A 19,688-nucleotide genomic window follows, 5' to 3' on the forward strand; every position below is an offset into this window, starting at 1 on the left:
AAGCAGTGAGTCATTCTGAGGAGGTGATTGACAGGCTGTCCGAGAAGCAGTTTCACCAACTGCTTCATCAGCATGGACACTTGCTGAAACCCGGAGAGTTTGTCGGATATACATCTTTTGTTGGAGATATGACAAAACTAGCAAATTGACGTTTTTTTGAATTATTTTAAACCAACCGCTGAGTCGGTCAAGACGAAAAAAAAGGCTCAGCCCATGAGTCTGGGTTAATTTGGTTCCCACATGCTGTTCCCACGTCAGGAATAAACTAACACGCTCCAGGAATGTACCACTAGATGCCATTATGATATCTTAATCTTCCTGACGTGCATTTCGCCGTATGGTCGCGTCTACAAGCGTGATATTTTAAACGTTTCCTCAGACACAAAGTTGGCTTTGAAACTTGAATTTATTCACAACAACAACAATGCTTTCGGGTGTCTTTTGTAGTTTGCATCCAGTGTTTTGTGGGTAACAGAATATTTGGCTGCTGAATAATGTATTGTACTTTTTGTATCTTCTTTCAGAGAACTGGGCATTCCACGCGGACATTTGGCAGATTTACCCATGGTGTGTTGTCAGTATAAGCTTTACTCCAAATCTACTTCTATTGTGCATCTTTGTTAGGAATCCAGCCTCTTCAGGCTCCTTTTTTTCTGTTTGTTCAGCCGACTCGACTTTGATTTATGACTCTAATAATCTTTTATATATGGAAGTTGCTGTCTATATTGCTTTAGTGTGTATATATATATATATATATATATATTTTACTGCTTACAAAGAGTGAGTTTTATTATTGTACATCCACCCCCACAAAGCAATATTTTTGCAATCAAGCTATTGCCTCTCTGCATAAGAATGTGAATAATGTGTGGCCCTCGATGGTTTATGGTGTATTATTCGTGCGTCTAAGCCAAACCAGAAGCTCGCCTCCAAATCACATTTACGTTTCAACGCGAGCCAAACAAAACGGGGGGATATATTCCCCTCATAATTACATCGCCGAGTCGATTTCCCACGCCCGGCGTGCAAGCTATTGGACACAGATGGGTGGATCTACACGCCACTGTTGCATTGTAGCGCGTTGATGGTGATTGTTTCATGTTACACCGGAGCGGTCCTTCTGGAATGATCTAATCGGGATCTGGCGTGAGGCGCAATGAGGTGCAACCTATTTTGCGGTTGTTGTCGTCGTCCTTCACGAGCTCTCTAACCAGTAAACATATCTGTCAGCCGCCCAGCAGTTTGCCTGGTGATTTTTTAGACTCTAATGGGTACGAAGAGGATTGGTCGTGTGGGTGAGAGAGATGCTGGTTTCCATAGTAACGGTGCTCTCCCGTCTGCCCTCTCTTGCTGCCACTATGGAAGTGAAGTTTTCCGCTCCTGCCGAAAGCAAAGCTATGGTAAACCTGCCTGTCTTCTCCCCCCTCTTCCCATCCGTCCCTCCCTCGACTTCATCCACAGAGATGTGGTTTGTTGTATCTGTGGTTTCTGTTTCACTTCCTTTCATTTTTCTTCCTCACCTCAGGTTGCACAGTAATCATCTCATCTGTTTGATATTCCAGACACATTTCTAGTTTGGTTTGGAGTCATTTCCAAAGTGAAAAAGATGGTATTTAACACCTGCTGCTCATTTTCTAACACTTTATTGAATTGTAAATTTGCTTTGGTTAGGAGGTACTGTGTTGTTTTTATGGGACATGGTCATTTTTATAGAATTTTTAAATCAAATAAAGTAAAAATCAAAGGAGGGAAATAAGCCACAGCTGGCTTCATGTCACGCTGGAGCCTCGATCCATTTCATTTCACTCTGGTGGCCCTCCTTTTCAAACTCTGTGCCGCTAAGCAAATGTGAAATGTCATTTTCATCATGACTCTGTGGTTGTTTTCGGCTCCCTCTTCCCTCAATTTCTCTTTCCTAAATTACCACCTCTCGTCTTTTCTCATCCGTGTGTGTTTTGCTTCTTGCTTCTCAGACTCTGAGAACACAGAGGATGAGACCACAGAGCCTCAGATGGAAACGAAAGAAGGGCCCGGGAGGCACCAAGACAAGGCTGGTCGGAGAGGACCTTCAGGTATTTCATTTCAAATCTTTTTCTTTTTAGGTTTATGAAATTGCAAACAGGCAATACTTGCAGCACATATTCAGTGAATCCTTATTTATGAGCGATGGTCCATTAGCTGCGGCGCCGATATTACTGCCAAAAACACACTTCTACAAACTGATGATTCAATGTGGGGTTGAGGGAACTAATGGATGGTTGTTATCAGCTTGGCCCGAGACGTGTGCTGGGTAAAATGTGATATGGCAGAATGCATGAATCCCTCATGGCGTGATGCAACGGTGTGACACACTGCCCTAGTTTTCCAGCAGCTGGATCTCATTGTGTCTAAGGGTTTGTTCACATGAGCACAGGTCTCTATAGTCTTTCATTCATGTCCTTTAAAGTCCATATGACTACAATGCACTCTAATGTGACACCCTTTTTTCCCTCACCCAGAAAGACATTTTGTATTCTTCCCTTGCTTGTTTGCACTTTCCAAGCTTCCGTGTTGGCGGACTCCCCTCATCATGTCCCTCCAGAGGCGAGCAACGGCAAACAAGAAAGCAGAAAGAGAATATGAAATGAGGCAGGGATGAGGTGATACTTCTCTGACGGATTCTCTTTGTCTCGGCTGCATACAAAAGCTAGAACGCCTGATTTACTGCGAGCATTTCTGCAGCAGATTCAGTTTCACGTCAAGCCTCAAAACTGGACTTTGAAGCTCACGTTGTCAAGGCCTTGTATGTTCCTTCGTGGCCCCTCATTGAGCTTTGTAGAGGAACTAATCCTTTATGTTGCGATCGTGGCGCTGAGTCACGTCTTGACGTTTTTATAACCCCCGACACCATCGCCGTTTCAAGGTTTCCGTCGTTAACGGAAGATGCTGACTGCTCTTTCTGTATCCGCCGCGTAAGCATTCCCGTCTCCGTAGCTCATCACTAAAACGTCAATCATTACCTGATTTGCGACGGGGGGGGGGAGGGGAGGATCTCTGTAAGTGGTGCGCGCTCCGCAACGTAGCCCTTACACGTTGGCTTTCATTTCCTGTTTCCAGGCAATCAATAGATTCTATATCAATCTTACCCCCTTTTGTTTATCCTCCTGCACTCAGGATCGTTTTCTACCAGCTCAGGGTTCTTCCTCTTTGTATTGCTGAATTGTTGAGTTAATTAATTAGCCTTTTTTACATGATATTTATTAGTGTGGATATAATAAGGTATTGTATACATAAAACGGACATCAGGACAAAGTATAAGACTTGATTATCTGTGCTTTCCAATATATTTTATGCTTGAAAATTCTATTTTTAAAAGGAGAGAGTTTAGGAATTAAAGTCAGACTGACAGATGTTTTGTCTGTTCTCTCTCCAGGAGAGGGAGGCGGGATGATGGACTATAACCCAGATGCTTCAGACCGCAGGGCCACCCTACCTGGTACCTATGACCCCGTGGTGGAGCGAGAGCTCCGCGCCCTAGGCTCCCGCCCTCCAGGGCCCCACTTGGATCCCACAAACCCTGCCAGGCAAGCCCTCGGTGGGGCTCCTGCCGAGGGGGCCCCGCCTGTCCGTCACCTGGGTGTTGAACCGCTGATCCGGGCGTCTCACGCTAACCTGGCACGGCCTGTTCAGGGGTCAGAGGAAAGTGTTTCTGTTGGCAGCGACTACTATGGGAGCATGTTCAGCCTCTACAGAGGGAGGACATTTTCTATGCCGTTATAGCATTGGCATTTTATTTCTAGGAGTCCACTAAAAAGACTGGCCAAAACCCCCAAATTGCAGACACATACGACAAGATATTCTACATACTCGCAAAAAAATGTACTCCATATGTAATGAGTTTTTACTCCCATTCCATATATTCAAGCTTTTTGTTGTTCCCTTTTTTTATTTCATGTCACACTTTCCTTTGACTTTTTTTTATTGCTGTGGATTTTAATCTAACAATGATTACATATTGTTACAAATAATTAATACTTCTTATAGCCATTACAGAGAACGCAATGGTACATCTGCTAATATGTATTACTCAGCACCTCTGAATACTGTGATTACTCTTTTTTACCCGGTGCATGTTTTGTTGAGCAGCCCCTCGCATTCGGATTAACACCATATCTTTATAGGTTTGCTGTGGCATGCGTTGGTCGTTGGCTTTGATCCAAGCTAATATTAGCATGAATGTTCTCACGGATTGATGATCATGTGATTCACAAGTTCTTTTTTTTTGGCATGACGTGTTTTGTATTTGAAGTGAGGACTTAAGTTAAGGGTATTTCATCTGTTTATGATGTGAAATCTACAATTTCTGTTGCCTACAATTTCCGGTTATTTCTGTCTTAGAGTGTCTTCCACTTCACAACAGTTAGATTAAGTTAAACGTGTGAAATGTTGAAAGCAACGTTATTATTATTTGTGTTTCTTTCTCTGCCGTCTCTGATATTTTGCTCTCTGAAAATGAGACACAAAGAGCACGAAGCATGAATATCAAAACTCAAAACTACACAAATGGACGTTCATCTGCTTCTTTGTTGCTCTTCCAACACCTTCGGCAGCTGCACGAGAGCTCTAACTCCACACCTCCATTTCCCCCTCAATCCTCACCCCTCTAGGGCCCAAACTGCTGACGAATCACAGGGGCCCTCCTCCCGTGTCCCCCTGTCTTCTCCCCAGCCACCTCCCAGCACGCACAAAAACGGCATCAGTACCCCAGACCAAGACCTGGATAAAACCAAACCTTCAGATCCCAAATGTCCTAAGACGGACCCGGCATCAAGTGTTAACAGTGTTGTCATGACACCCAAACTGGCTCGCGCAGGGCCCAAGATCTTCGACAAGGTCCTTGCTTTTGAGGAACGAAGGGCTAGCGTCGATCCGCCGGGGGGAGTCGGACCCGTATCAGGGTCTAGATTGGGAGGCCCCAGCAAAGAGGAGGGGGCAGCCCAGAAGCGATCAGCATTCAAGCAGCGGGCCTCTTCTTTAGAGGACCAGACCAGCTACTCTCAGAGGGTCCAGAGCTACCAGAACAAGTTTGCAGAAGAGCTCCAGAGGATCAAGAAACTTGTGGGGAAACCAAGCTTGAAGAAGGCGTATTCCACTGAGCAGCTATCGCCGAAAGAGAGGCTGACCACGGGGAAACTAGAGCCCATTCCTGCCCAAGTGATTAAAAAGTTGGAGGCAAGGGAGCGAGCCCTGGAGGACCGAACGGTCGAGGACGGCGGATTGCAAATTTCTCCGCAGGCCCGAGGCAAAGGTCCGGAGGATCAAAGTACCGGACCAGAAAAGAGTAATGTGACACAGCCGGATTCACAGGGGAAACCAGTGGATAGTTCATCACGAGGAAGCACAGGGAAAATCTCTGTTACCAAGGAGACGGCACCAGTTCACCAGTTACCAGGGCAACCATTGCCTACAGCCACAAGGACAAGCTTCACCAGGTTTGGAGAAAATGATCTTTACTGATGAATTTGTGTTTTTTAAATCATATGCATCTCTTTGTGTCACATGAATTGAAATTCATTGGGCACCACTTGAAATCTAATATTTATACCCATCAGTGTTACATCACAGCTTTCTTGTCTCCGCACGCAGGAAAACCCTACAAAGCTCGGCAGCCGACAAAGATGTTGCCACGTCTCAAAAATCCACATCCCCCGTCAGAGATCTGTTGACGAATTCAAAGACGGACAGCAAAGCAGACTTTAGATCACCGAGTCCAACTGGGAAGAGAGTGTCCCCAATAACCGTGAGAGATCCGGGGTCCCAGTACCCTCCCAAGCCCCCCAGGCTTACCCCGTCACCCACCCCTTCCGTCAGCCCTCTCCTGAAGAGAAGGAAGGCGGAATCGGGGCGGACGTCGCCGGCCATCAGAGTGAACATCCCCACCATCCTGGTGGAGGACGAACCCATGGAGACGCAGTGTGTCGCAGACGAGCGAAGCAAGACCAGAAGGAAAGAGGGGAAAGTGGGCAAGAAAGGTCGTTCAGGTCAACCCAGGTCTCCAGAGGAAGGTACATATATGACGATTGCTGATAAGTGTCTTAAAACTGTAAACTAAGCCAAAACGAGCAGCAGACGTCGATGAAAGCCAATCTATAACAGCGTATTGATGTAGTTCCCATAATGCCGCTGGCTCGGTTGCCTTTTTAAATTACATAGAGAAGTATATATTTATGTTGTGCTTGACAGGTTTCTCAGGCAATTTCACACAACGGTGGCTGCTGCTTGCACGACCAACCTGAACTGAACTGATAGCCACATTCAATCCCTTCAGAAATCCACATTATAGAAGCTACGTCCATCTTTTTCACGATTTTGTCAACCAACTTCCTTTTTAATATGTTAAGTAGTACGTCAGCTCTATTAGCCTAAGTGAGTGGTTCCTAAACTTCTGTAAGTGTGGGAACTTGTCAAAATAACTTCTGGTTTTATGAGATATTCAATTAGATAAATGCTAAATTCAGGATTGTTCGGGTTATTTAGGAGTGTTTATGGCTCCTTGGTGACTTTTCAAGTTTTAAAGGGACAGAAGCCAAAAAATGTTGGCAAAGCCGAGTATCCAGTAAACCTCCTGTAAATCACAATTTAAATTAAAACAACAGCACTTAAAACAGCAACAACACAGTGATCACTTTAAATACAATAAAACATTTAGATATAACACTAGAACATGCATCTATTATGTTGTCCACTATGGAAAATGGTTCCAATACACAGACTCATTGATATAACTAATCCCCCGTGACTAATTTGGGGTCCTGACCCACTTATAAACCAGTTTACAAGCACAGGCAGTCCCACATATACCTCACCTGTTGTTTTCAGGCGGCTCGTCTGATGACTCCTACCTGTCTGCTGGTGAGGAGCCGGCTGAGGGCCCGAGGTTTGAGAGGAGGCCGGTGGACACCACGGCATCCAGCGGCTCCGAGGTCACGCTGACATGCATCGTCGTTGGGAGCCCGCCCCCTAAAGGTGCAACTGAGAACATGCTGTAAACACTATTAATTACAAATGGTGTTTTTAATGTTCTTTCTTTCTATTAGTCTGTATTTTTTTTGTTTTTGTATGTTTTCATTGAAAAATGATAGTTTAAAAACCAATATGACAAAATGAAAATAATGCAGTGATTTGTCTTCTTGCTGCAGAAAATTATTTTCACATGAGAAATTAAGATCCATCTTTTATAAAATGTCTTTTTCAGTGAAAATCCGTACAAACCAACACCAATGATTGTTGATTGTGATGTTGTACATCACTTATCTTTGTTAGATGGATTGTGCTCCCTCCGTTTTCCCGTGGGAGGCTTTATTATGTGTCATCTGTGTGAATGCGTTTTCCTCTGCCTCCTCAGTGACATGGAGGAAGAATAACGTGGAGATCCGGAGCGATGCCTTCCATGTGGTTAAGGCGGTCGGCGAGAGGCACAGTCTGGCGATAAAGCAGATGAGGCCCAACAACGCGGGGACTTACTGCGTCACAGCTGTCAACGCGGCGGGCGGAGCGTCCTGCAGCGCCGCGCTCCACATTCAATCAGGTGAGGAGAGGCCAGCGATTGAATGGTATCCCAACATGCCGAGGGATGTCAGATTATGGCAAAACATTTACAAGCAGGCGACACACATTTAAATGAAGTCGGGGACTGTTTGATGGTTGACTCACGCTGCCAGCCCTCCTCCGCCTGACATTCTGTCTTAATGACTACAAACGCCCGCCGGAGCTCAGCATCCCGACCGGGGGCCCCCCTCTCGCAGCGATAGTTGCCATGGCAACCCATTAATTCTTAAAAGGCGCGGAGCTCCCCATTCGGCGCGGATTGAAAAACTCAGACCGGCCCCGTCACACAAAGGTCTCCCGAGTCTTCAAGGCAGCCATGGCATTCAGAACGAGGAGTAAACAAAATATTCCTTTTTGGAGAGGTGCCTGCGGTGGATGTGTCTTTTAATTCGGCTTGTGTAAATGCAACCTGTACCTCCCCAGTTTTGTCAACAAACGGGAGCGTACAGTCTGGTGTGGGCTCATCGGCAGCGGGGCCTGTGTTGCCATATTAGGCCAGTGGAGTGTAACTCGCAGGAGTATTTTTAGCCGACCCTCTTGTTCTCCCGGGTAATTGCAGTCTGCTTTATGTCCCTGTGTGTGATTATGGAGTTTTTCATGGCTCCTAGATTTCACACAGCAGAGTTGTCAAAATGCACTGAGGGATTATGGGAGTCAGTTGAGCTGGTTTAGCTGGGAACAGAGTGAGAGAATGACAAAGGATGTCAAACCTCAATATGGTGAAGGAGATTCATTTAACCCAGTTATTCCTTTCACAATATCATCAACTTCTGTAGATTCTGGTTTAAAAAGAATACGTCAAATGAACCCATACTTCAGGATGTTAACGTTGAAATAAGCATGATGGGAAGGCGTCAGAGGAGAGAATGGAGGATGACACTGAAAAGGAAGGTTAGCTGGCTCGGACTGTGCAGCAGCAGTTGTGTAAGAGTTGGCAGGTTTGTGTAAATACTCTCGGGACTTATCCCCCGGTGCACAGACGCCGCTCAGAGATGTGACTCTCGGTAGGTTATTTTATTAGTTTTCCTTTTTCATTTCAGGCGTGAATGGTGTTTTTCCTGTCATAATGCTAATATTTATTGCTATAAGTCAGTTCTTGCATAATGTACTCTGGTTTTTAACATCTGCGCATGTCGTGAGTTATTTACCTGCAGCTTACAGCTGATGAGCAAGTCTCCTTTCTTTCTCCTTTTTCTTTCTTTGACTGTTGAGTTGGTTTACTAGCGATGTGCGTTTTCATTTATCCACTCCGCTGTTTTCTCCTCTTAATTCGTCTTCCACGCGTGGTTATTATTCATTCTCAGCTGTCACAGCGTTATCTACATGAACCAGATGTCTGAGTTTTGGGTTTGACAGAGAACGTGAGAAGCAGGAACAAAAAGAAAGTGACAAGGCAGAAAGGGAACAGTCTGAAGAGAGGTCCTGTTGGGTGGCAGTCTTTTATATTTCTCTATCCGGCGGTGAATCCATTCTGACTTTAGTCGAAGCTGCCAGGAGTCTCAGACACAGTGTCTGCTCTGGAACTCCATGGGAATACGCCGATGATTGGGTCAGGGATTAAGGGATTATTTCATTATCTGTTCAGTTACGGTCACTTCTGAGAGGTCCCTCCGCTCTTCGTGTGCGTATGTGGGAGCACACGGCCCAATCATCTCCACTCCGTGTTGCCAACTGCTTCTATTGGCAAAGATAATCATCTCCAGAAAAGCAAGCAAAGTCTGTAAACATCAAGAGCCCTGACAGATTGTTCCTATCTACAGGTTTAACAAGCCACCCCGGTGCCACGTTAAGCATATTTCAGGGATTCACGCTTAGTTACACAATTTAATGAGGTGATTTTTTCCCGAGAACCTAAGTAAAGGTGAATTAGACGTGGCTCCTTTTTCTTCCAGAGCCAACCCACATGCAATGTGGGGAACTCTCCAGGGTCAGGGAGGTCAGTAGTCCGAGCCAGAAAGACGAGGAGTATCAGGAGGAGGCGATGGAGCTCGGGGACCCGCCTGCTCCCAGTAAAAGAGTCCACTTCAAAGAGACGCCCTCATTTCAGGTAGGAGAGTCTCGGAAGCAACATCTGTTTGTTTTTTCAAATTTTATCTTCACACATACGTTTGTTGCGGTCTTTTTTAAAAGATGGCACCATGCGACCAGTGGGTGACTCAGGGTCAAGATGTCTTTATCTCAGCGAAGGTCGAAGGGCAGCCCAAACCCATGGTTTACTGGTAAGACATCTTTCCTGAACAGCTATTATCCCATCCAAGTCCACTTGCTTTACGCCTGTGACACGCTCTATTAATCTCCTGAGGATGAATGACTGTGACAGCCACTTTATCGTGACCCAGGTCGAAGGACAGAGTCACGGTGAAGACGGCCGGTCGCTTCACCGTGCAGGAGACGGACGACGGCACCAGTGAAATGAGAATCAGCTCGGCTCAGAGGTCAGACGCAGGGCTTTACGCCTGCAAGATCATCAACGAGTACGGATCCAAACAAGCGGAGTGCAGAGTGGAGGTCAGAGGTGAGTAAAGACGATTTGAATCCGTCATGTTGTTACAGATATCTTGTTATATTTCTTTCTTGTTTTTCTCAGCGTCTGCAGCCCAAACGGCAGTAAGAATCACCAGGAAGGTGAAAGATGTGGCGGTGAGGGCCGGGGAGTCGGCCATGTTCGAGTGTCACATGACCGGCCCGCCAGACGTCGATGTGGACTGGCTCTCCAACGGGAAGCTGATCCAGCCGGCGCTGCTCAACTGCAAAATGCACTTTGATGGCAAACGGTGATTCATCTTGTTAAATAGTGTAAATAAAGTGTTACCATTTATCTCATTTGCTGTCAGTGAAACTGTAATTTTGGGCAATTTTTTCACATGATGATGTTTTTTTTCTTTAAAGGCTGTTTTGTTTCGTCTAACAGGTGCCGACTGCTGCTGAATTCAGTGCAGGAGGATGATAGTGGAACCTACACTTGCAAGCTGAGCACTGCCAAAGGTGAACTAAAAACACAAAAGTATGAAAATACGTATCGCTATCTGTTCGTATCTCCATCAAGATGTCATTGCATTCACAGAGGAGTTAACCTCAAGTGCAAACCTGATGGTCACCCCGTCCAAGGAGCCTCTGTTCACCCGTAAGCTCAGCATCCTGGAGGTCATCGAAGGTCGCACAGCGCGGTTTGACTGTAAGGTGAGCGGGTCACCTGCTCCTCGAGTCACATGGATGCATTTCGGTAAGAATCTTCAGTGTTTGACATTTGATGTGTGTGTTTTCCGAGATAACTGATGCTCTTGTCTGATTTCTCCTTCTTTCAGAGACGAGAGTGGAGGAGAGCGATAACGTTCGCATCCTTCAAGAGGGGGGTCGTCACTCGCTTGTCATCGCACACGTCAGTGGCGACACGGAGGGCTTCTACACAGCAGTCGCTCAAAACATCCACGGGAAGTCCGAGTGCACCGCCGAGCTCTACATGCAAGAACCCCGAGCTGCCGTCTCCTCTCACACGTAAGAGAAGCATGATCACACTGAAAACATCTCCGAGGAGCTTTGAAAAATGAAGCTGTTAAGCAGATTTTCATTCCTTCCTGCAGGGCCAAGTTGGAGAAGATGCCATCCATCCCAGAGGAGCCGGAAGTGCTGGAGAGTGAGGTGGAGAAGAGGACCATGCCGGACTTTGTCAAGCCTCTGGCTGATGTGGAGGTGATCGAAGGCAAAGAGGCGCTGCTGACCTGCAAGGTGGCGGGCCTGCCCTACCCGACCATCGCCTGGTACCACAACGGCAAGCGCATCGAGAGCAGCGAAGAGCGCAGAATGACCCAGCGTAAGCACAGAACTGCGTAACGAACGGAGCACATTTGGGAGGGATGACGGTCAATAAGTTCTACGTCTGTTCTCCAGACAGGGATGTCCACACGATGGTCATTCGCAGCACTTGTCACGCACACGGGGGCGTCTACAAGGCCGTCATCTCCAACAAACTGGGCAAAGCGGCCTGCTATGCACATCTTTACGTCACAGGTACGGGTGAAGGGTGGGTGTGTGATGCCGGAGTTGAGAGAATACAACATTTCCCACATGATATGTATATATTTGTGTCTTTATTTGAATATAGATATTGTTCCTGACCCCCCTGATGGTCCTCCAGTGATAGAGGCCATCACAGGGAAAACTATAAGCCTCAGCTGGAAGAGACCTAAGAGGCTTGACCCTTCATTTGGTAGGTTTTTATGATATCACTTCTTCTTCTGCAATCTTGCAAGAAAGGTTTGTCCAGATTAAGTGACTAAACCATCCATATGGGTTTGCAGATGCTGGCTCCTTGCTCTACGTGGTCCAGCAGCAGCCTCTGGGCTCCATCCAGTGGTCCGTCGTGGCGTCCAACCTGAGGGAGACCAACTACACCGCCACCTCCGTCTCCAAAGGAGTCCGCTACGCTTTCAGAATCCTGGCGTCCACTGGGAAGACATTGAGCAAACCGTCGCCCGCTACTGACCTGGTCCAGCTGCTGGACAGAGGTAGCAAAGATCAGGAAGGCTGAATATATTTAAATATATATAAAAGAGATGATATTTCATTGATGTATCCTTTCCTTTCCTTGTAGGACCCTATTTGAGGAAAGCACCAGTTATTTTGGACAAACCTGACATTGTTTATGTGGTTGAGAACCAACCTGCGAGCATCACCATCACGCTGAACCACGTGCATGCAGCTGTGGCCTGGAAGAGGTGAGTCTATCTCTACAGGTTTGTGTGTAAAGGATAGTTGAGTCTGGAATTTAATGCCAGATTGGGATTTTGTTTAAATACTGGGACCAGTTTCTCATTTCTTGGCAAGTGCAGGAAGCTAATTTCAAACAGAAGGAGAACAGAAGACGTCTCTCAGGAGTCGGAGCACATGCTGGGTTTCATCCCATTTCTATTTTCATCAGGGATGTTTTTATAACTTGGGATGAACCAGTTGTGAACAGACGTATCGTAACCTCCGCATACTAAAATTAAAAAAGCAGGGGTTTGGATCCAGAGGACCAGGGATCTTGATTGCTCCTTTGTTGCTCTAACTGTGGTATCTTGCCTCTGTGTTCCCCAGGAGGGGGGTGGTGTTGGTCAACAAACCGGGGATGTATGAAATGAGCATGCCAGACGACGATCAACACACCCTGAAGCTGCAGCGGGTCAGGAGCTCAGACATCGGTCAGCTGGTGGTCACGGCCAGCAACCAGTTTGGCAGCGACCTCTGCACGCTCCAGCTGGCAGTGGCAGGTCAGTTTAGTTCGGGCAGAGCACCACATGATACATTTAGCATTCCAGCTCCGAACCAGAGAACTTACTACTGACTCGTGGCAGCAGTAAATGGTAATCGTATTTTAAATATAAATACGTCTTTCTTTTCCTTTCTAGTCCCTCCCAAGTTTGAAACCATCATGGAGGATGTGGATGTGCACATTGGGGAGACGTCCCGTCTGGCGGTCGTGGTTGAAGGGAAACCAGACCCAGATATTTTTTGGTATAAGGTAAATTGTTTTTTAAGACAACTTCGGATATAGAGAAAATTTGACCTTGAAATGAGCAGAATTCGTATTGTGATCTAAGACCAGCTGATTGTCTGTTTGCAGGACGACGTGCTTCTCTCGGAGAGCAACCACTTCACATTTGTATACGACGATCCCGAGTATTCGCTGGTGGTGCTCAACGCCCGCCCCGAACACTCCGGTGTGTACACCTCCACTGCGAAGAACCAGGCCGGCTCCAACTCCTGCAAAGCTGAACTCACCGTTCATACAGGTCTACTGTCTGCACAAACATACGCTGCATGAGGCTCATCCAGGATTCTGTGAGATTTATAATGAAGGAAGGTTCAGGGAGGTAGCATCTTTTCATAAATTCTCAAGCGGTTTTGTGTTGATTAATTTAAATGGTGAGGCATTCAAAGACCTGTTCCATTTGCTGTTGATCTAAACCACTTTCATTGAGATTACATCCACTTGCGGGTGCAGTTACACGCCAATGTTGTTGAAAATTACACCTCCAAATCTACACCATATGGACGAGACCACCAGGTGTTTGGGACCTACAATATGAAACCATCTGTCACTATGCTGGCACACACACACACACACACACACACACACACACACATGCATACATGAAAATGTCCATGTTGTGACTCCATGCAGAGCGAAAAGAAGCAGCAGAGCCAATGGAGGACGAAGGAACCATTCTGAGGAAGATGAGGCGTTTGACGGATTACTATGATATCCACAAAGAGATAGGGAGGTGAGTGTGTGTGTGAGTGTGTGTGTGTGTGTGTGTGTGGGTCCATGACCCGCAGCACACTCACGCCGTCTCGCATCCCTTCACACACAGCGAGTACATCAGCGTTAATGGCTTTTTGAGCGCTGAGGGCCGGGCTGTGGGAGGGCGGGCGTCGCACCTGCTTAACAACAGTAGACGGGAAGGAGGGATGAGTCACCGGCAGCCTGAGAGGAGTGAATACATTTAGGATCGACGGATGATTCGTTTTCGTCTGTATTGGTGGAGACGATCATAACGGCAGAACATGCAGACGAGAACATCTGTTTTCAAACCAGATGTGTCTTCCCCTTTGTCTCTTAATTCTACAATAGTGTTGAAAGATTCTAGTCTTGAAAATACCTGTTTTTATTGCATCTCAAGGTCTAAAGCTCATGAAAGCTGGTGAGTTGACATTTTAGCTGATGTTATTTTGTCCGACATACTGTTCACAAGGGTCAAGAATGAGCTTCCATGCTCTAATAGTTATTTAGTGATTCGTGCCCTGTAACCTCAAGGTCACTCCCGCCTTGGAAATCTGTATTTTGTGTCGTTTTTCTTGTCTGATTTGTAATTAAAGAATTAAATAACGGCACTATATCTGTTATATCTGATGCAGGGGTGCCTTCTCCTACGTGAAGAGGGTGATTCAAAAAAAGGGAAAGGCCGACTTCGCCGCCAAGTTCATTTCCGCGGGAGGAAAGAGGAAAACGTCGGCCCTCAGGGAGATGGACCTGCTGTCTGAGCTGGACAACGAGAGGATTCTCTACTTCCACGACGCCTTTGAGAAGAAGAGCGTGGTGACGCTCATCACAGAGTTGTATCCTTTTTTGCATCACGTTTTTTCATCTTTAGGTCAAAAAAAGGCACTGCGTTTTTCTGCAGCGCCTTTTTCAAATTGTATCGCTGCCGAACAAAAAGTGCTCTCAAATGCATCTCAAGGACATGAAAGCATTCCTCCTAATGTCTTGTTCAGTCCCCTGGAGGCATGAATGAAGCGCAGCACAGCTTTCCCCCCCTCTGACTCATCGCCGATGAGTGGAATTAGTAAGAGATAGGATGTGTGGGAGTTCTGCTCATCTATAATTCATTTTGCATGCACCTACCACTTGGACTGTGCAGTCAAAGCCACAGCTCTGTTCTTTTTCTTGTTTTTTTTTGTGTTTTTTTCCTCAACTGATGTATGAAGATGTCACGAGGAGTTGCTGGAGAGAATGGCCAAAAAAACAAGCGTCAAGGAACTGGAGGTTTGTGGTGCTTCTGCTGACTGCACTGCGCTAACATTATGTAACGCGACTGTTAGCGTTAATTCTGTCTCTGTACAGATCCGCTGGAGTGTTCAGCAGCTTATGGAAGGGCTTTCTTATCTTCACCAAAAACACATCGCCCACCTCGACATAAAGGTACCACCTCTGAAGCTCCCATTCATTTCCTCACATTGTCTTTTATACGTACTAACATTGTTGTTCTTCTAGCCAGAGAACATTTTAATGGCGAGCCCCGCGGGGGACCAGATCCGCATTTGTGACTTCGGTAATGCCGTCAAACTGGAGACCTCCGAGGAATCCTACTGCAAATACGGCACGCCGGAATACGTCGCACCGGAGATCGTTAACCAAACTCCCGTCTCCACGGCAACGGACATATGGTGAGCCACCTGTTCTCCACTGTGGAGAAGAGACTGCACACACAAAATAAATCCACTTCTCATGAATCTGTTTGCTCTCCCACAGGCCTGCTGGTGTCATCACATACCTCTGGTATGTTACTTTATTATAGTTGCAATATAATGGCACAGGACTCCTTATTTAATTGAAATTATGTTGTTATTGTTTTTTTATTTAGCCTGACTGGTGTGTCTCCTTTTGCTGGTGAGAATGACAAAGCCACTGCCTTAAACATCCGTAACTACAATGTGGCGTTTGAGGAGAGCATGTTCGCTGACCTCTGCAAGGAAGCCAAGGGGTTTGTCATCAAGCTTTTGGTGGCAGACCGACTGTAAGTGTCTCGAAGACTTTGTCTTTTACCATAAACGCGTGTAAAAGTATATAATTTTGACTAAAACAGTAGCATGCTCCGTGCTCTTCTAGGAGGCCCAGTGCCATCGAGTGCCTTCGTCATCCTTGGTTCAAGGTGAGTAATCGTTTAGGAAAAGGCATCACTCACCCTCAAACCATTAAAATTATCAATATTTCTTTGTATCACTCCATAAATAAGAAAATAATGTATTCAGTGTTCTGAAATGTTATGTTTCAATATGCAAATAAAGTAACTTTTGGTGAATTTACAAGAAATCTACAGACAATAAATGGACAAAGTAGTAAAATAAATCTTGTTTTCTTTCCACTAGTCTTAAAGAGTTGACTAGTACATGGATGTTTTTGCCTTAATGAATCGTAGGATTTATCTTTACAGCTCCAATGTGGTTAATGGTGACTCCCCTCTTTTTTTTCTCGCAGTCGCCAACGAACAAGAGCATCAGCACCGCTATGCTAAAGCAAGTTTTGGCTCGGAGGCGATGGCAGGTAAGACGCTGGAAATGTGGAAAGACTGATGCACCCAAGGCCTGAGTCCCAGGTTTCTCAGACACAGTTTGGATCCATTCACCATACTCCTAAACTAAATGATCAGATTTCAAGACGACACATAGTCCATACGCCTAAATTAAACCTATAAAGGTGGCAGGATGTATTGCTTTCTGCCTATTTCACCCACTATCTGTTGCAGTCTGAAGTATTGACTCAGACTGGAGGGTTTGCATATAAAGTAGGAAAAGTAATCTACCTCATGTTGTCTTCTTTTGTCTGTTTTTTTTCCCCCCAGCGCTCCCTTATCAGCTACAAATCGAAGATGGTGATGCGGTCGATCCCAGAGCTTTTGAACGAGTCATCCAACCACGTCTCCATTGCCGTGGCCCGTCATTTAAAGGAAGGCTCCCCGCCACCCTCCTCTTCCTCGGACTCCGATGCGGATGTCGACGAGCTCCCCTTCATTCCTATGCCGCTGTCCATGGTCTTTTCTGGTTCCAGGGTCTCCCTTAACGAGATCCCAGGGGATGAAGACGCCGCGTGGACGAGCGTCGCTGTTGATGGGGCAAGAAAGATGGACGACATGGAGGTAGCGTGTACGAGAGAAGGGGCAAAAGATGAAGAGGCAGCGGATGAGGAGAAAACGGAAAAGACAAAACAAGCCCCTCTTAAAAAAGGATTGAGTGTGGAGTCGGATGAATCGCAGACGAAATCAAGGCGGGCGACCATGAGGAGGGGCAGCTCTGCTGACTCAGCCCTGCTCCTCCACATTGACCCAGAAGAGGGAGACACAAGCAAGGATGCAGAAGCAGGTAGCAAGAGCCTGAAAAAGGCTGTTTCGATGGAACTGCCCAATCGCAGCCCGAGCCCCGGGGTGGCGAATTTAAGTCAGGAGGATTACGCCCTAAAACTGGAACTGATGAGACAGCGGTTACTCAGGGGAGGAAACGTGGACAAAAAGATGAGCGGCCTGCGAGGGCCCTTGTTTGAAACACTTGGCATGGAAGATGAGAGGCAGACGGGGTCTCTTGATCGGAACTTGAGGAGATCCAGAGTGGCGCCGTCAACGCTCACCAGAGCGGCATCTTCAGAGAGCACCGTCGAGGACACGCCAAAGACCAAAGTTTTTCGTAAAAGCGCCTCCTTCACCCAGGGGGATTCTGAGCCCATGCCCCTGCACCGCAGGTTTGGCGCCCCCTTAGAGATCCCATCGGTGAGCAATGGTAGCATAGAAGGGAAGAACCTCCGGGAGGCAACCTCAATGTCTGCACTGACGGAACAAACAACACTGGAGTCAACATCTGCCTTTATACTCCCAACACTAGCGAGATTGGACCAACAGCAAAAACAGAACAATGTGAAAGAACAAGAGGTTATGCAGAGTGAGAACGAGAAGAACATGGATGGAATAACCGAGAAAAGGACCAAAACCCAGTTAGAAAAGCCAAATAAAGTGGAATCTGAGTCTACATCACCCTCTGTTATTACTCCAATAATTGTTATAGAGGAGGATGATGATGATGAGGAGGAATACGAAGACGAGAGGAGGGGAAATCAGGAGTTGCATATAAATGAAAAGGATACGAAGGGAGATGAAACACGGAATACCAAACCATCATCTGCATATGCGAGTGTCATGCAAGCTGTTTCCGCCACGCCAAACGACATAAAGGCCACAGAAATCCCCTCGTTACCTGAACACCCAGCAGTATTTGCCAAAGTAGCAACTGCTGATCGATCTCCCAGTTCGGTTTCCACCTCATCGAACCCGGATCTCACTGCCGCCGCCCGCCAGCCGGCGCTCAGGAAAGACATCAAAGACATCGACTCCGAGGAGGTCTTTGAAGCCCGGTTTAAGAAGCGGGAGTCGTCTTTGACCCGTGGCCTCCGGAAACTGACCAGAAACAAATCGGATGATAAATCCCCTGTGTTAAACAGGAAGGGGGGCGAGGGGGGTGAAGAGGTTTACAGGCCCGGGGCAAGGGGCGCACCTCTTGAAATGGTATCCAAAGGACTACAGGAGAAATCCAAATCTGTTCAAGATTTAAGAGAAAACGATAAGGAAACTGGCCTCAGCTTGATCGGGAGGTTTTCCATGCGGGCTAAAAGGTCGACATCCGTTGATAAGAAGGCTGAGAAAACAAAGGAGGAAAAGAACCAGGATGTGCAGGAAGCCGCTGTTAGCAAGAGGGTGTCGTGGGCTATTGGTCGCAGTAAGTCCCTGGACGACAGGGAGCAAAGGAAAACCGAGGAGTCATCGGTTTCTGCTATGAGGCGCAAGTTTGAGTCCAAAGTGGCCGGAATCTCTGCCAAGTTGCGGACCCAGTCAGAGGAGAGGAAGGAGAAAGACGCCGGGGGAAGTCAGAAAGAGCTGGTGCTTAAGGATTTGAAGAAAGTCACAGATTCCCCCGTCCTGGCGATGCGGCACAAGTTTGAGAACAAAGTCGCGGGGATTACCTCGAAGAATCGCAGTCAGTCTGAGGAGAGAATAGAGGGCGAAGAGGGGAAGAGGACGCCCCTGTTTACCCGTCATCGTCATTCCCAATCTGAGGGGCGAGGGCTCAAAGGAATGGGCATCCCTGAGAACCAGCTAGCGAAACAGGCCGGTGCCGCCGCATCCAAGGACTCGATTGAATCCGCTTCTAGCGTTCATTCCGAAAAAGATACCGACAGGCGATCGCGGTGGGACAGGTGGGGCTTGACCAGGGGCAAGAAGGACAAAACCCCCTCGCAATCTGATCTGCCCTCGTCCGTCGCCAAGGAGGAGGGTTTGTCAAAAAGCCAGCAGTTTGTCCGCTCCGCCTCAGATTTTGCCCCCGTGTTCCACATCAAGTTGAAGGACCACGTCTTACTGGAGGGGGAACCCGTCACTCTCAGCTGCCTTCCAGCTGGAAGTCCACATCCGGAAATCACCTGGATTATCGGTATCTCACTTTTAACCCTTCGCAAAACATTAAATTTTGTGTTGTTTTTTTTGTTATTTCATTCATTTTTTTTGTGTCTCCCAGATCGGAAACCACTGGAGGTGGACGACAGAATCAAACTGATGTCTCATCCAGATGGAAGGCAGCTTCTTACGATCGCAAAGTCCAGCCGGAGAGACGCTGGAATTTATGAATGTGTCGCTGCCAACCCCATCGCCACCATCACCACCTCCTGCACCGTGTCCATCGCCTGTAAGTGGCTCATTTAGCCCATAGCTGTTCAGAAAGTGTTGCTGTTCTTAATGTTGTTATTGTATGGGGGGGAAGGGGGGGTTATTCATTAACGTCAGTGTTGCAAATTACAAGCGAGT

At 46.9% G+C, this 19,688-nt stretch overlaps 1 protein-coding gene across 1 annotated transcript in view; it reads left to right on the forward strand.

The window, feature by feature from the left end:
- spega (striated muscle enriched protein kinase a) overlaps positions 1-19,688 on the forward strand; it is a 33,451-nt gene that overhangs the window by 8,652 nt on the left and 5,111 nt on the right. The window contains exons 3-34 of the mRNA XM_084004359.1: positions 1,974-2,072; positions 3,413-3,563; positions 4,647-5,471; positions 5,626-6,044; positions 6,859-7,005; positions 7,385-7,567; positions 9,480-9,634; positions 9,718-9,806; positions 9,927-10,102; positions 10,175-10,361; positions 10,499-10,572; positions 10,652-10,810; positions 10,893-11,082; positions 11,169-11,398; positions 11,476-11,595; positions 11,690-11,794; positions 11,886-12,092; positions 12,179-12,302; positions 12,664-12,836; positions 12,975-13,087; positions 13,190-13,358; positions 13,751-13,850; positions 14,485-14,685; positions 15,055-15,112; positions 15,191-15,268; positions 15,341-15,513; positions 15,599-15,625; positions 15,711-15,863; positions 15,956-15,998; positions 16,325-16,390; positions 16,689-19,317; positions 19,402-19,569. Coding sequence (XP_083860485.1) covers positions 1,974-2,072; positions 3,413-3,563; positions 4,647-5,471; positions 5,626-6,044; positions 6,859-7,005; positions 7,385-7,567; positions 9,480-9,634; positions 9,718-9,806; positions 9,927-10,102; positions 10,175-10,361; positions 10,499-10,572; positions 10,652-10,810; positions 10,893-11,082; positions 11,169-11,398; positions 11,476-11,595; positions 11,690-11,794; positions 11,886-12,092; positions 12,179-12,302; positions 12,664-12,836; positions 12,975-13,087; positions 13,190-13,358; positions 13,751-13,850; positions 14,485-14,685; positions 15,055-15,112; positions 15,191-15,268; positions 15,341-15,513; positions 15,599-15,625; positions 15,711-15,863; positions 15,956-15,998; positions 16,325-16,390; positions 16,689-19,317; positions 19,402-19,569 — 7,791 coding nt within the window. The remainder of the gene's footprint in view (positions 1-1,973; positions 2,073-3,412; positions 3,564-4,646; positions 5,472-5,625; positions 6,045-6,858; positions 7,006-7,384; positions 7,568-9,479; positions 9,635-9,717; positions 9,807-9,926; positions 10,103-10,174; positions 10,362-10,498; positions 10,573-10,651; positions 10,811-10,892; positions 11,083-11,168; positions 11,399-11,475; positions 11,596-11,689; positions 11,795-11,885; positions 12,093-12,178; positions 12,303-12,663; positions 12,837-12,974; positions 13,088-13,189; positions 13,359-13,750; positions 13,851-14,484; positions 14,686-15,054; positions 15,113-15,190; positions 15,269-15,340; positions 15,514-15,598; positions 15,626-15,710; positions 15,864-15,955; positions 15,999-16,324; positions 16,391-16,688; positions 19,318-19,401; positions 19,570-19,688) is intronic.

Source organism: Eutrigla gurnardus (genome assembly GCF_963514095.1).
Source record: "Eutrigla gurnardus genome assembly, chromosome: 24".
In the NCBI taxonomy this organism is placed as follows: Eukaryota; Metazoa; Chordata; class Actinopteri; order Perciformes; family Triglidae; genus Eutrigla; species Eutrigla gurnardus.